Raw genomic sequence first — 15,704 nt, 5'->3', positions numbered from 1 at the left:
TGAAGTGTTAGAGGCTATCCCAGCTCATATGCGTGAAACGAATGTGCCCTTTCGTTTTGACACTGACGACACACTTAAAACGCTTGGTGTCGAGTGGTCTCCCTCCGCGGACGAATTCGATTTTAGAGTGTGCCCTTCAAAACCCCACTCAGTGCTGACGAAGCGAATTATACTGTCCGAAGTAGCAAAATTATTTGATCCACTTGGTTTGTTGTCTCCTGTAACCATTAAAGACAAAATATTGTTGCAGACCTTGTGGAAAAACAAGTTGGACTGGGATGACACACTTCCGGTAGAGCTTTGTGAAGTATGGTGCAAATACTGTTGCGAGTTACCGCTATTACGCGAACTTACCGTGGAGCGCTGTATCGTACCAGTAAATACAGTCAAGTGTCAATTAATTGGTTTCTGTGATGCTTCTGAAAAGGCCTACGCTAGTGTCGCCTATTTGCGGGCAGAATGCGCAGATGGTCACGTGGAAAGCAGATTAATTGCAGCAAAAACGAAGGTTGCCCCAATAAAAACAATGACCCTACCGAGACTCGAGCTGTGTGCGGCTGTGCTTTTGGCAAGGCTACTTAGCGCTGTGTTAAAGGCTATCCTACTTAAGATAGAAGATATAATTGCCTTCAGTGACTCCACCATAGTGCTTTCGTGGTTAGCAGCTGAGCCTAACAAGTGGAAAACTTTTGTGGCAAATCGAGTCTCAGAGATACAGAACTTAATTCCCTCGGCTCGCTGGCGTCACGTAAATAGTGCAGAAAACCCCGCGGACAGTGCTTCGAGGGGAATCAATCCGAGTGAATTGTTGTGTCAGGACTTATGGTGGAATGGTCCTTCGTGGCTATCACAGCCAGTGCTATCCGACGATCCGGGTCCGGACTGCGACCCCCACGCTACGATGGAAGAAAGGCAAAAGTGTGTGACAGCTATGTGTACTACTATAACGGATGACATCACAAACCGTTATTCGTCATTCACGAGGTCAAGGCGTGTTTTAGCATGGTGTCTAAGATTCATCAACAATCTCAAGGCTAATTCCCCAAGACAAAGTGGGCCATTAACGGCTAATGAGCTAAAAGCTTCATTGTTATGCTTAGTGAAACAAACGCAAAGTGAAGCATTTGCTAGAGAACTAGAACATTTAAAGAGCGGTAACCCCTTACCCCCCAAGAGCCATATTTTGTGCTTAAATCCATTTATTGACAATGACGGGATAATGAGAGTGGGAGGTCGATTACAACACGCAGAGATCGCCACAGATCACAAACATCCCATTTTAATGCCAAAGAATCATAAGTTAAGGGTGTTCACTACAGCGAAATTAAACTACCGCTAATTTTTGAGTTTTTCTGTGATATCTTCAAAACAAATAAAAATATTCGAAAAGCAGAAACGTAGTGAACTAGACAATACGATTTTGCATGTGATATCTTTATCACAACTCATATATCTGCTGTCGATTTGCAACTGTAGATATAATTAACATTTTTAGCTGGTTCTGTAAATAGCGGCATACCAAAAGCAGATGCGTGAATTGTGGTAAAGGTATCACATGCAAAATCGTATTTTCTAGTTCACTACGTTGCTGCTTTTCGAATATTTTTATTTGTTTTGAAGATATTACAGAAAAACTCTTAAAATTAGCGGTAGTTTAATTTCGCTCTAGTGAACACCCTTAAGTGAACTGTTGATTCAACACGAACATGAGGCTACATTGCATGGCGGCCCTCAATTGGTAACAGCTAGCCTGAGGCAAAAGTATTGGATACTTGGAGCTAGGAATCTAGTGAGAGCGATTACGCGAAGATGTGTAGTGTCATCGTTTTGCTTCCAAAGGAGAAAAACAAATGATGGGCTCCCTACCAGCAGCCAGAGTGAATTTTAGTCGATGTTTTCTTCAAGTAGGTGTCGATTACGCGGGCCCCATTCTTCTTAAGAACGCTTTTGGAAGAAGGAGAGTGCCGTATAAGGCGTATATAGTTATATTTGTATGCCTCTCTATAAAGGCCATTCACTTGGAGCTTGTGTCGGATGCAACTTCTAATTGTTTCCTAGCTGCTTTTAGGCGCTTTGTCTCCCGTCGAGGGATCCCCACTGATGTCTATAGTGATTGCGGGACAAATTTCGTCGGTGCTAGCAAAGAGTTAAAACAGCTTTTAGGTTCCAGTGCGCACAGAGAGGGAAACGGAACAACTTCAGCGTATTTAAGTGAACAGGGGATATCTTGGCATTTCAGTCCCCCCCCCTTACCCCGCACTTCGGTGGCTTGTGGGAAGCAGGTGTGAAGAGGATCAAACATCATTTGAAACGAGTTGTGGGCAATGTTACGTTGAGTTACGAAGAGATGTATACTGTTCTATCTCAAATCGAAGCAGTACTAAACTCTCGCCCCCTTACACCAGTATCTAGCGATCCCAATGATCTTTCCGTGTTAACACCAGCTCATTTTCTCATTGGAGATTGTTTGGTTGCCATTCCTGACAGGAATCCTTTTGAAGGCAAAATATCCAACCCTCGAAGATGGCAATTAGTTCAACAGCTGACTCGCCATTTCTGGAAACGGTGGGTGCAAGAATACTTGTCACGCCTTCAACAAAGACCTAAGTGGTTGGCTCCGCGGAAAAACGTCCAGAAGGGTGACATGGTATTGTTAAAGGAATCCTCCCTTCCCCCTCAGCAGTGGAAAATGGGAAGAATTAGTGATGGGCAGTGGGAATATTCCCGGTGGGAAGGAATTTAAAAATGGGAATATTCCCGGTTTTTTTCCCGGGCCTATAAATTCCCGGGAAGGAATTTATTTCCATTTCTTTACTTTATCTTCCAAATTATAAGAACAATATGACTAATTACTTTATTTTAATATATTATGATTTAATTCTAGGTTTTAAAGAATTTGGAGGTTAAAAAATTTAAAATTCATTGACTGTACTTTATATGACTAATAATATAATTTTTTGTTCCATTGTCATTTGCACTAAAAAGAAAGGTGATTTTTTGGAATTCGGGGGCCAAAACTAACAAAAAGTAGGATGATTTACGGGCAGTAGGGTATTTATACAAAACGGAAAGCTAAGTGGAAGTCATTTATGTGAGAAAAGAAAGTGAATTGTTGGTAACGAAGATAGAGAATAACGTGCCATGCTGGGCTCTAACCCAACTTCATTCGCTAACGCTCGCTCTGCAACGCTGTCTGAATTTAATGTTGGTAACGTAATTTAACGTATGAAACCATAAAACAAACGCATCACAATAGAATATCGCCAAAAAGTAGGTGCAAAAGCTGGCCCCCAATGCTAAAGAACGGTCAAAATTAGCAAAGTACTAATTACAAATGATGAAAAGGAACCATTTTGTAAAGCAATTTAGAATTATGTAGAAATAGAGATGAAGTACTATTAATAAACAATGAACCACCATTAGTAGGCCTAATAGACGTCGGTCTGTCTCCTGTCTCTGACTTGAATTTTTGAAGAAGTACTCGGACTTCTTTTACATGTGAGTTAACGTATGGAATTTTGAGAAATACGTAGAATGAAAGGTCGTGTATGGCAATTTTATGTGCTAAAATATAAAGATAAGTAAGTATCTTGCAAATTTTGTGAACATAAATATGTATGCGCAAATGTTGATAAATTGGTGAGACATGTTAGCATTTACCTAATCTAATTAGTTTATAACATTTATAAATTTAATGTGTTTATAATATCAGTAATAGAGTCAAGTCGAGTAAATCCACTTACATATAAAGTTAAACTGTTACTATATAATTTATTATATAATTTTTTCACACATATACATTTATGCGTACTTTCTAAATATATTAAAGTAACATGGTACCGTTCAGAATATACATTTTAAAGAATCCTCTGTGAACAACAGTAATAATACGCTGTGATATAAAAATTAATTAAACTTTGAAATCATAATATAGTGATAGAATACTATTTTCTTTCTGATTGAAAATAAATTCCCCGATAAATTCCCATTTTGGGAATCTTCCCGGGAATATTCCCAGGGAATATTCCCGAAAAATATCTTCCCGGGAATTTACCCATCACTAGGAAGAATCACGGAAGTCCATGCTGGGACCGATGGACTAGTGCGAGCAGTAACAGTAAAAACAGCCTCCGGCGAACTTAAACGTCCGATTGTAAAGTTGTGTGTGCTTCCCTTTGAAGTGAATAGAGAAGCTGAATGAAAAAAAAACTTGTTCGCAATAGCGACGAATGTTTGTTTACGTTGTATAAATAGTGAAAATATAAAATTCTTTGTTTGTGTTTTTTGAAATGTAGCATTTCAAGGCGGGCGGTATGTTCGAGCCTGTGCATGGGCAATTTGTTCATTTTTTCTTTTCGTTTTTGTGTATGTGTAGTGTGAGAAAGTTTTCTTTTTTGGCAATAGATGGCCTATGCCTACCGCTCGCCCACTCCCTTTCTTGGGGGTTGTTTTTAGCGTCCTCCAGCCCACTGTGTGAGAGAGACGCGACAAGAGTTTTGTGTGTGTGAGAGTCCTTACATCCTTCGAGTGAAAATTATCCATCTAAAAACATTAAGAAACTTGAGAACAATTCAAAATTGAGGATAGTAGACAACTGAGTAAATCATTTTACATATTTATCGGAATTTTCTGTAGTTGTATAGTTTTTCATATATTTAAAATAAAAGCTTTAAAATGACAAACCGTCGTTTGGTAAGAAGCTCAAACATATATATATATATATATATATATATATATATATATATATATATATATATATATATATATATATATATACATTACCGGCCAAAAGTATTGCATCACCACCGATATCAGTAGAAAACGAAATGAATGCACATAATTATGAACACAAATAGAACAATTTTATATTTGCGAAACAAAACAACAAAGGGTAACACAAAACCAAAACAGAAGAGTCAGAATGTGAAACGAAATCATTCAAATTTGGGATTTATCAAAATATCCACCAATAGCTCTCAATACTGCAGCACACAACCTAGGCATCCTCGCGAGTAATTTCCGTAATGTTTGGGCTTTAAGTCCATTCCAACACGTTTGTAAATGCAGGGCTACCCACAACTGTGTTTTATTAACTGGTCGACGTTTTCGAACGTTTCTATCTAATTCATCCCACAATAACTCTATCAGATTTAAGTCTAGGCTTTCCGGTGGCCATTGCATGTTTATCAATTGTTTTCGTCTTTCTTTCTTTCTTTCCTAAGTACGACTTACACAAATGAAATGTGTGTTTGGGATCATTCTTTTGTTGAAAAATAAATCCCTGACCGACAAGACTTTTGCCACTGTCTCTCCATAATGCGATGATAATATTTTTTCATTGTTCTCTCAATTTTCACTAAATCACCAACATTTTTACCCGCGATACAACCCATACCATGACAGACCCACCACCATATTTGACACTTGGATTAATGCATTGTTCGAGCATGCGTTCTCCACGAAGTCGACGAAACAAACTTTATGCGTTTAGTTCCAAAAATTTCGAATTTACTTTCGTCACTAAAGAGTACTTTATACTACTGTTGTACTGACCAATTCTTATATGCTTTAGCCCATTGCAATTGTTTATGTTTGTTTTGTTTTCTCAAAAGTTTTGTTGTTGCAATGCATCCCCTTGATGAACCGTGTTTTCGAAGTCGGCGTTTCAGTGTTTTAACAGATACGACTGTTTCTCGGGTAGCATTAAGTTTTTCTCGAATTTCTGGGGCAGTTAGTGTTCGTTGACGTTTGCTTGTGACCACAGTAAACTGATCTTCATTCTTTGACGTTATTCGCGGTCTTTCAGGTCATCGACGATTAACATTTGACTGAGTTCCGTTGAAACGTTGAATAGTGCGAACAACTGTAGATTGATGTATGTTCACTTTTCTAGCGATCTGTCACGTAGAAAACTTTAACGTGTACAATTCCACAACAACAGCACCTTGTTCTTTACTAAGTTCACGAACTTGAGCCATACTGTTCATATGTGTCGAACAAACAATCACTTATTTAGTATATTTTAGCTGACAACTCTTGATGACCACTGGTCCCTAAAAGACGAACAGAAAAGAAAACTAGGCACAATTGCAGCTGGTTTCGTACTTACAATGACATTTTATGTTGTTTGTAAACAAATATTCATGTTAATAATTATACCAGCTGAAAGCATATTATCTTCCTACTTGTCAAGAACTTTTCTTTTTGCTGTAAGGGTGAGGTCTCGCCACATTTTGAACTAATTTTTGATTGCGAGAAGTTATTTTACTGGTGACAAATTTAGAAACGTTTCAGAATGACTTAACGATAATTTATGTATAACACTCCAACATATTTTCATGAAAATCGGTACTCCTTGTACGTATTTACAGCATTTCCATGGGTGATGCAATACTTTTGGCCGGTGTATTGTATCGAATATCGAATATTGTATCGAATATTATATATATTGTATCCGAATTTAAGCAGTAGGTTCCGTCTTATGTATCTTCGTACTGAAAACAGCATTGATCTGGAGTTAATCAATGAGTCAGCGAACTTGGCTAACTGCACTAAACATTTTGCAATGAATATTTGTCTATTTCTACTGATCTCCAATCCAGATTCTATATGTTAGTAATTTCAGAATTAAGTTAGGAATAAATAAATACAATTACAAAGCATTAAAGTACTCTTGAACGATCATTAAGTAAGTAGTTCTTATTATGAATACTAGATGTCACTAGTCGTTTCGCTTTAAACAGATATCAAGTGGATAAGTATCTAAGCTCGTTTTGATTATAATGTTGGTTTTAGATAGTTTGTTTTCCCTGGCTTTTCAACTAATAACAAAGTCAGGACGAGAAATTATAAACCAAAGCACATACAGCTTTACTTAAGGCTTAAAGTTTACTTTTGGCAAACTTACAAGAACTTCATAACATGCTCACATATTTATTTAAGATGCTGAAAGGGACACTAAACTCCAATCCTACTAACCAATTAATTTTAGGATTTCTGGGCTTTCGGCATCTATGGTCATGTTTGCTCGTCACGTATGAGGGATGACATACTATCCGAGGAAAGGAAAGGAAGAAAGGATGGGGGAAGGAAGGAAGCGGCCTTACCATCCCAGCATTTACCTGGTGGGAATGAGGAATACCTCATTCAGGACGGCTGACCTAAAAAAAGCTTTTTACACTTTTTCGACCGAGTGTCCTCACCGGAAATCGAATCCTGGATCGCTCGCATCGCAGTCAATTTCATTTCAAAGAAAAGAGTAGAATATTGTCCTCACTCCTGCACTCTTTTATAGTGATGAGCAAATGCAAGACCAAGACCAAGACCCGGGTGGTCTTGGTCTTGGTCTTGGTCTTGCACATGCGGTCTTGGTCTTGGTCTTGCAGTGGAACCCTCGGTCTTGGTCTTGGTCTTGGTCTTGCACACCTAGTCTTGGTCTTGGTCTTGTTCTTGCACACCCAGTCTTGGTCTTGCTTGCAAGAGTCTTGCAAATTTTGCTTTTAAGAAATCTATGATTTTCATAAGTAAATTTTACTCTGGATATAAGGGATAATAAATCCTACATTGCGTCAATAGTGAGGGAAATACAATGTATGTTTCTAAATGTAATATATTTTACCTTCGTGTAAGTGTGATGATACTGTACAACAAACGATGACCTTTACTTTTTTTTTCAATGGCTGATCACGCTTCACTACTTATAAGATAAATCACAACATTTCGTAATATTTTTATATGTTTTAACAGATCCAATACTCCACTGGTTCCCAAACTGGGGAGGCTATCCCTGACAGTAAGACGCATGAAAGAAAACCAAGACGGCACAGATTACTGAAATACCATAAATTGCAAAATTATTTTTACACTCTAAAGGCGTCAGATTTTTTCTTTCCAACCACGATTAGCTCATCTTTGTATTGAACAAACTCCCAATTAAATATTGAAATTTTGTTTTACTGATTCTAATATGTACTGCATGATGCAGAAATAAGAACATACGCAAAAACGATGAAACAGTTAGACTTTTGAAATGTGGGCATGGAGAAAAAAGAAGAGAATCAGCTGGGTTGAACGGAAAACGAATGCGAAGTTTTAGAAATAGTAGCAGTGGGGCAGAAAAGAAGAATTTTAGATGTAATGAAGAGGAGGACATTGGCTGAGGAAGAACTGTATTATGAGGGACGTGCTAGAGGGAGGGGGCGAAGGAGATTGTAGTTGAAGAAAGATATTAAGACAGAAGATTGCTACGTTAAGACGAAGAGACTAGCTGAGGACCACAGTCATCGAAGCTTCTCAGGTGCAGCAAGTGACCTGCCAATAATGGCAGAATAGCTATTATTATGACGATGATGATATGTTTTGCAATATTGACCAAAAAAGAGAGAAAAAAAATAAAATAATAATAATTAAACCTCTTAATATTTTAGAATATGAAATGAAATTAAATTTGTGAGTTCTACGTCCTACGATTATGCCGGCTAGGCTAAAGGAGACGGTGATGATGAAAAATGAATGAAAATGGTGGAAAGAAGAAAGTGGGAGTAAACGGGAGAACCCTGAGAAAACCCACGCACACGGTGTTTGTCCACCACAAAGTTCACTTGGCGGGGGCTAGGATCGAACGCGGGACACAAACACAAGAGGTGAACGCTCTACCACTGAGCCACCGCGGCCCCAATATTTTAGAATAATTTGAGTGAAAACTGAAAACGACTCAACTCTCTGTCTTTTTTTATATATATATATATATATAAACTCAATTTATATAAATACTTTTGACCTACATTAGAAATGCATAATAACGGCATCAAACTTCGTTATTTGAAATAAGTACGAAATCACTCTCAATTGTGAATATAGATTATTTATTGTTGTATAATGTTATATCGTTGAATCCTAGATATGCCGTATACCTAAGGGGGCTATAAGTTATATTGATAAACAATTATTCAACGTATAACCATCCACCTATGAAATCAAACTTGCGGTCACATGCGCTAAGTTTTTGTCAATGTCATGAAAATGTTATTTCATTTCGATGCTTGAACCTCAGAGCCAAGGCCATACCCATGTAGTCGGCACCTATGGTGTACGGAATTGCCGATGTTCAATGCTACATTTCCCGTTAGTTTTGGAAGAAGAACAGCATGAATATGTTTTTGAAATGAAATTAAATATCTACTTTAACGTCCCACGATTATAACACTGAGGCTAAGGGAAACAGTGATGATGAGAAATGGTGGAATGAAGAAAGTACGAGGAAACGGGAAAACCCACGCACAGGGTGTTTTTTCACCAAAAAAGCTCACATAGCGCAAGCTGCGATCGAACCAGGGTCCCATGTACCACAGGTGAACGCTCTGCCACTGAGCTACCGTGTCTATAACATGCTCTAGTTTATTTTTGCTTATCCACTTCTTATGGACACAACTATTCTTCATATGATTTCCCAAAATCCAATCATGGGCCGTCGTGAATGATCAAATGATGACCAAAGTAAATCAGACACTGAAGTTATTATAGCTTGTAACAATTCATAGAATTATGCTGTCGGTCGTCTCGTGAACAACCGATTCAAAAAACGACATACTGTAGCTATATGTTACAGGAGCAGATCGACTCACATGGGTTGCATAAATTACTGGGAACACATTCACTCCGGCGGTATTTTTACTGGAGCCAAGAAGTTCACGTGAAAGATGTAATGATTTTTCCCCTTCCTTTTTACATTCTATAAAAAAATCAAGTAGTGTTGGTACTTGTGCAAGACTCTTGCGCAAGAGTCTTGGTCTTGGTCTTGGTCTTGCAGGTATGGTCTTGGTCTTGGTCTTGGTCTTGCACCCCTTGGTCTTGGTCTTGGTCTTGCATCGGGATTCCTGGTCTTGGTCTTGGTCTTGGTCTTGGTCTTGCATGCAAGACTCTTGCAAAAACTGCAAGACCAAGACTCTTGCGCTCATCACTACTCTTTTACTTCACTAATTATTTACTTATCGCTTCACTTCGTTTTCATTTCCACTTTTAATCTAAGGAGCTTGGGTATCGCATATTAAAAGTATATATATGATTCCTTCCATTGTTCCACGCAAGAATTCCTTCCATTGTTTTCCCTCAACTTACTATAAGTTATTAATAATATAGTCTGCTGAAGAGGGTGTTAAGCCAAAACATGAAAGAAAAATATTCGATAAGATTTTTGGAGCGTTCACCTCTGGTGCTTGGGGTCCCGGGTTCAATCCCAGCCCCGCCAAGTGAACTTTGTGGTGGACAAACACCGTGTGCGTGGGTTTTCTCAGGGTTCTCCCGTTTCCTCCCACTTTCTTCATTCCACCATTTCATTCATTACTCATCATCACCGTCTCCTTTAGCCTAATCGGCATAACCGTGGGACGTTAAACTTAAAAATTTCATTTCATTTCATTTCAAGATGGAAAGTTCTTTTAAAAACTGTCTTCGCAGTCCACAAAAAAGTTCTGTGTATAAACATGTGGATTCCTTTTCTCGGTTGCTACCAGGTTAGTTATAACAGTGCCAATGTCGTGGTTCGGTAATCCAACTCTCTTGGAGGGAAGATATAGTGATGGGGAACGGTCTACATTAAGATTATTGATCTTGAGCAATGCTCAGCATATCCACGAAGAGTATCGGATTCAAATCCCGATCATGTTCGAAGCTCACTTTAAAATTGGGTCCCCGGCCTTCATAGCTTCGGTGACACAGTAACAGCAAAACACAAAATATCAAAATGAGATTAGTTACAGCCAGGGCCGGATTTAGGGGAGTGCACGTGCACCCCCTTCGTTGTAAATATACACTATCTAAAATGAGAAGCCAGGAGTGAAAATAGCAACACTTTTCGAAACTTTCTCCCATTTTCCCATTTGGGGCTTAAATGAAAGTAGAGCTTTGCAAAAGCAATAGTTTCAGTCGATTATTTATCTGAAGGTCCAAGGAAAAGGATTCACCAAACAAAACAATATAACATTTGTCACGTAGGAAAGAAAACAGAAGCCAGAAGGGGAGAACATTTTTTCCTACATATCACTTGCGACCCTCTTTAAAACACTACCCCCCTTCCCCCCCGCCCGTTCTATGTATCAGTGTTGTCAGGGATAAATAATTTTGTCGCATGATACTTAGTAGAGTTCCAGTGTAATTGATTATTTTGGTAGTTATTGGTGCACCCTCCTCAGAAAATCCTGGATCCAACCCTAGTTGTAGCCATATGTTTTTGAGAGAATGAACACATTTTTAACAAATGGGACGGTAAAACGTAAGAAGATTAAATGCTATTAAATTCCCAGAATTCTAATTCTCCAATGTCATTGAATCATAATTACTTAAGCAGGGAGCAAAATTTCAAAGTCAGACGCACTCACAAATCCAAAAATGGTGGTCGCCAGTATTTCTCATGTACAAATTATGAAAGCCTTCTTCGCCCTTGCCTTTGGTTTGACAAAGAAAGAGATTACATAAGGCCTTTAAATTTCAAAATCAGAAAATTAGATTCAAGAGGATGGGAAAGCAGGGGCGAGTTACAATTGTGAAGACTTTGCATTCCATATTTTCTCTCACTCTGTGACAGTTATTCTCGTGCGAAACAAACTGCATAGCTCTGTAAGGTTAGGTAGAAACCATTCCCATTGAATACTGGTCGCCAGCTCTAAATTTCTAGTCGCCAATGGCGACATGGCGACCGTAAATTTTGCGCCCTCACTTAAGAGTACCTTCATAGGGACGATAAAATTTAAAAAGTTGGAAATTTCTCAAATAGAAATATAAAGACTTGTAGCACAGATCAAGGTTACCAAATCGTAAGTTTTATGCGTACTTTTGTGTAATTCGTAAAATACACCTTTCGTTATTGAAATTCTCTCTACGTTTTATTCAGAACTTTTATTAGTATTATTATTAGTATTATTACAGAGTATATACATTTTCTCCTTTGCTATTTGATGTTTCTAACAGGAAAATTTTAGGAACACCATGAAATTTTATGTTGGATAGTACTCTATGTATATACTGACAGCTCTTCTCACTGCTAATTCTACAATTTTGGTAGTTCCTGTTCAGATTAGTTTAATTTAGGTTAGATTAGGTTAGTTTATGTTAGATTATGTTAGTGTAGGTGTATAGCATAATTTTTCAAAAAAATGATAGAACTTAGCTTATTTTTATTAATATTAGGGTAGTTTAGGTTAGTTCAGGTTAGCTTAGGTTGTTAGGTTAGGTTAGGTTAGTTACGTTATGTTGTATCATCCATTTCTCTTCTAAATTTTGTTTTTTACGTGCTTCTGGACCCCTTCTGCTAAACATAGCCCTTTATTTTTAATCCTGATTTTAATGACGTATATTGAAAAAATTCAGTTTTTCCCATAAACGCTGTACGGTAGGAATAAAACACCCACCTACTAGCGCCAGTAATTGTAACACCATCGTCTGTATAACTTTTTTTTTTTTTTAAGTCTTGTGTATGTCACAACAGAATATTCAATTGAATCGAGTAGCAATGATTTTCGAAGACTACAATTTACATTCTTCCTATTATCATTACCTGCCTACACTACGTTCCAGTACCGTACTCCCCCTACCTAAAAACCACGTGACAACCACGCTGTTCCAGCGTGATTTCTTTATCCTATCCTACTCTTCCTTACGATAACAATTAGCTTCTTCACCTCACCAACCATGATAACACCACTTAATTATATCATCATAGCAGCTACAAGCATGTGGTTAGTCCAAAATTACCCCGGAAAGACTGCTTATATGTATACTTTCTAACGTGACAATAGCCACAGACAAATTCAATTACCTCTTCTTCTTTGCAAACGCGGAACGGAAGCACAGTGTATTCTGGTCTTCTCAAGGTTCTCAATGGCCTCTCTGTATGTAAAGACAACATAGTCATTCGGGTGGTGTATTGTTTTCGATTTGGCATCAATACCTTGTTAGGCATATCTGCGTCATCAGCGGATCGTTTTGTGTTCTCATAATTAAGTAGAATCACGTAACATGCCAATATATATCTTCCAGGAATAGTATCAGTAACGAAGGTATGAGTTCATGATTCTATCTCAATTGCAAATCATGGAACGAATTCACAATTATTTTCGCAAAACATGGCAAAGATTGGTTTCTTAGAATAACGAATTGTAGGAACAAAGTTTTATTATGTTCCTTTCATCAATATTCTGCCATGTTTCCTTGTGATTGTGTGATGAAATGTAAATAAACGTTCTTACACGATTTTTATTTAACTTGCTTGTTTTAACTTGTGTATTTAACCTTCTGTTATATTTAGCTTCTTTGTTCGAGACAAATATTGGAATCAAGACTTCACCCAATTTTATGCTCCGTCCGGATTTTCTTTAAATTTTGCTGGCTCTTTTATTACCAGTAACAATATAATCCAGCATTAAAATAAATAAACAAATAATCTCCCAGAATTGTCTATGTCATATTGAACTTGTACTAAACTAAAAACTAACTCTATGGTCTATGGAACCCGGAGGTTCAATGCCGCGTTCACAAAATCTCTCCCTGACTTCTATCCCTCCCTGGACTAACACTGGATCCAGTTTCTATTTTATATTTCTATTTCTGCGAGATCATTATTAATATTGTCCTCCCATCTGCGTCTAGGTCTTCCTAATGGTCATTTTCCGGTTCGTCTTGCAGTTAAGACTTTGAAAGCGTTCCTACTTTCTTCCATTCTCGCTACATGACCCGCCCACCTGAACCTCCTAGACTTGATGATCCTAACAATGTTTGGTAAACCGTATAAATTATATAGTTCCTCGTTATGAAGTTTCCGCCATTCCCCATTCCCGGTTCTCTTGGGTCCGAATATTCACCTCAGGATCTTGTTCTCAAATACTTTCAGTCTATGTTCTTCCCTCAGAATAAGCGACCATGTTTCGCAACCATACAGAATAACAGACATGATAATCGTTTTGTACATTTTATACTTCAAATTCCTCCACAGAATTCGCAACGACATGAGATTTTCAACTCAATAATAACACGAATTTTCTGCTTTTAGTCGACATTTAATTTCTTCGTGGATATGATTTTCGTCTGTTAATATTGATCCTGGATATTTGAAAGTATCCACTTTATCAAAAGTATTATTCGATATTTTAACGCATCCATAATTTTCCGTATTATGGTCCCGACGCACTTCCATGTATTTAGTTTTCTCTGCGTTTACTTCTAAACCCATGTCCCTGCAAGAGTTTAGTAAGACCTCTGCATTTTTTCTATTTTTCTTCTATAATTCCCTATTAAATTTACAACATCAGCATATGACATAACCTGGTGTACCCCATTCAACTATAGGCCCTAGTTGCTATCTTTGATTTTCCTTATAGCGTATTCCAGAACAAACTTGACTATTAATGGCGACAACGCATCTCCTTGTTTCAGTCCATTCTCGACGTGAAAGCTCGTGGACAAAAATTTTCCTATCCGGACTTTACTTTGGGATTCATTTAAACATATCTTAATTAATCTAATTAGCTTTTTCGGTATTCCAAATTCTGTAAGAATGTCGTACAATACTTCTCTCCGAACCGAGTCGTAAGCCTTTCTAATACGGATAAATAGTTGATGTACCGGGGTATTATATTCCCATTTTTTTTCGAGTATTTGTCGAATAGTAAATATTTGGTCGATAGTTTATCGATTTCGTCTAAATCCTCACTGATAATTTCCAATAATTTCATCCGCGTATGAGGTCAATCTTGCTAATAGAATGTTTGAGAGGATTTTATGGGACGTTGACAGAAGAGAAATGCCTCGGTATATATTACAGTCTGAATGAAATGCACAGTGATCAATAAAGGAAATATTTTACACTCAAACTGCAATATTATCTCCTATTGCAGACTGTACATACTATTTGTAGGGTTACCAGATTGGACTGAAGATAAATGGTAGACAACGTTTTATTCAGACAAATTAAGAGGGAGGAATTCACTTGCCATCTTTCTTTTTTTAACATATAGGATAATTAAAGAGGTCGGTTATTTTAAATATCTGGGATGTATTTTGATGAGAGACGCTTACTGCAGGGGCGGATCCAGGACGGGCTTCCAAGGAGGGGGAGCCGTGGGTTGTAATATTGCTACTTAGAGCTACCTTTAAGAGCTCCAAACTCTGGGCCTGATTTTATTTATATATAAAATAAGAAAAAAATGAAATGAAATCTTTGAGTTTTACGTCCCACGGTTATGCCGGTTAGGCTAAAGGAGACGGTGATTATGAGAGATGAGTGAAATGGTGGAATGAAGAAAGTGGGAGGAAACGGGAGAACCCCGAGAAAACCCACGAGCACGGTGTTTGTCCACCACAAAGTTCACTTGGCGGGGGCTGGGATCGAACCCGGGACCCCAAGCACCAGAGGTGAACGCTCTACCACTGAGCCACCGCGCCCCCCTAAAATAAGAAAGTTTCCTCTTCTGTCGCCCTCCCCCCCCGGATCTGCCCCTGGGTTACTGTACCAAAGAAATCAGATCAAGAATTGCCATAGCCGAAGAAATATTCAACAAGAAAAGATCACTCTTAACTAGCAAGCTTAATATTGGACTACGGTGAAAGTTGGTCTAGTACTATATGTGGAGCATTGGACTGTATGTTTCAGAGACTTGGACATTACGGAAGGTAGAGAAGAAATATTTAGAGTGTTTCAAAATGTGATGTTGGAG

General features: G+C 38.0%; 1 protein-coding gene and 1 long non-coding RNA gene across 2 annotated transcripts in view; both read left to right on the top strand.

Annotated features, from left to right (window-relative positions):
- The window catches only part of LOC145664326 (uncharacterized), a 97,049-nt gene that overhangs the window by 1,772 nt on the left and 79,573 nt on the right, over window positions 1-15,704 (top strand). The window lies entirely within an intron of this gene.
- LOC145682332 (uncharacterized) lies at window positions 29-14,937 on the top strand. Its single transcript, XM_081753907.1, has 2 exons — window positions 29-1,154; window positions 14,906-14,937. The coding sequence occupies exons 1-2, from the start codon at window positions 29-31 to the stop codon at window positions 14,935-14,937; spliced, it is 1,158 nt and encodes a 385-aa protein (XP_081610033.1).

This window comes from Thermobia domestica, chromosome 1 (genome assembly GCF_964235325.1).
Source record: "Thermobia domestica chromosome 1, izTheDome1.hap1.1, whole genome shotgun sequence".
In the NCBI taxonomy this organism is placed as follows: domain Eukaryota; kingdom Metazoa; phylum Arthropoda; class Insecta; order Zygentoma; family Lepismatidae; genus Thermobia; species Thermobia domestica.
The sequence above is the reverse complement of the archived record's forward strand: the minus strand, read 5'-3'. Positions and strand labels throughout refer to the sequence as shown.

Bases quoted from the DNA above. Each gene is read 5' to 3' on its own strand.
- LOC145682332 (XM_081753907.1), top strand. From the start codon at position 29: ATGCGTGAAACGAATGTGCCCTTTCGTTTTGACACTGACGACACACTT. The intron at 1,155-14,905 runs GTAACCCCTTAC...TACTATTTGTAG, and splicing joins ACTAGAACATTTAAAGAGCG to GGTTACCAGATTGGACTGAA.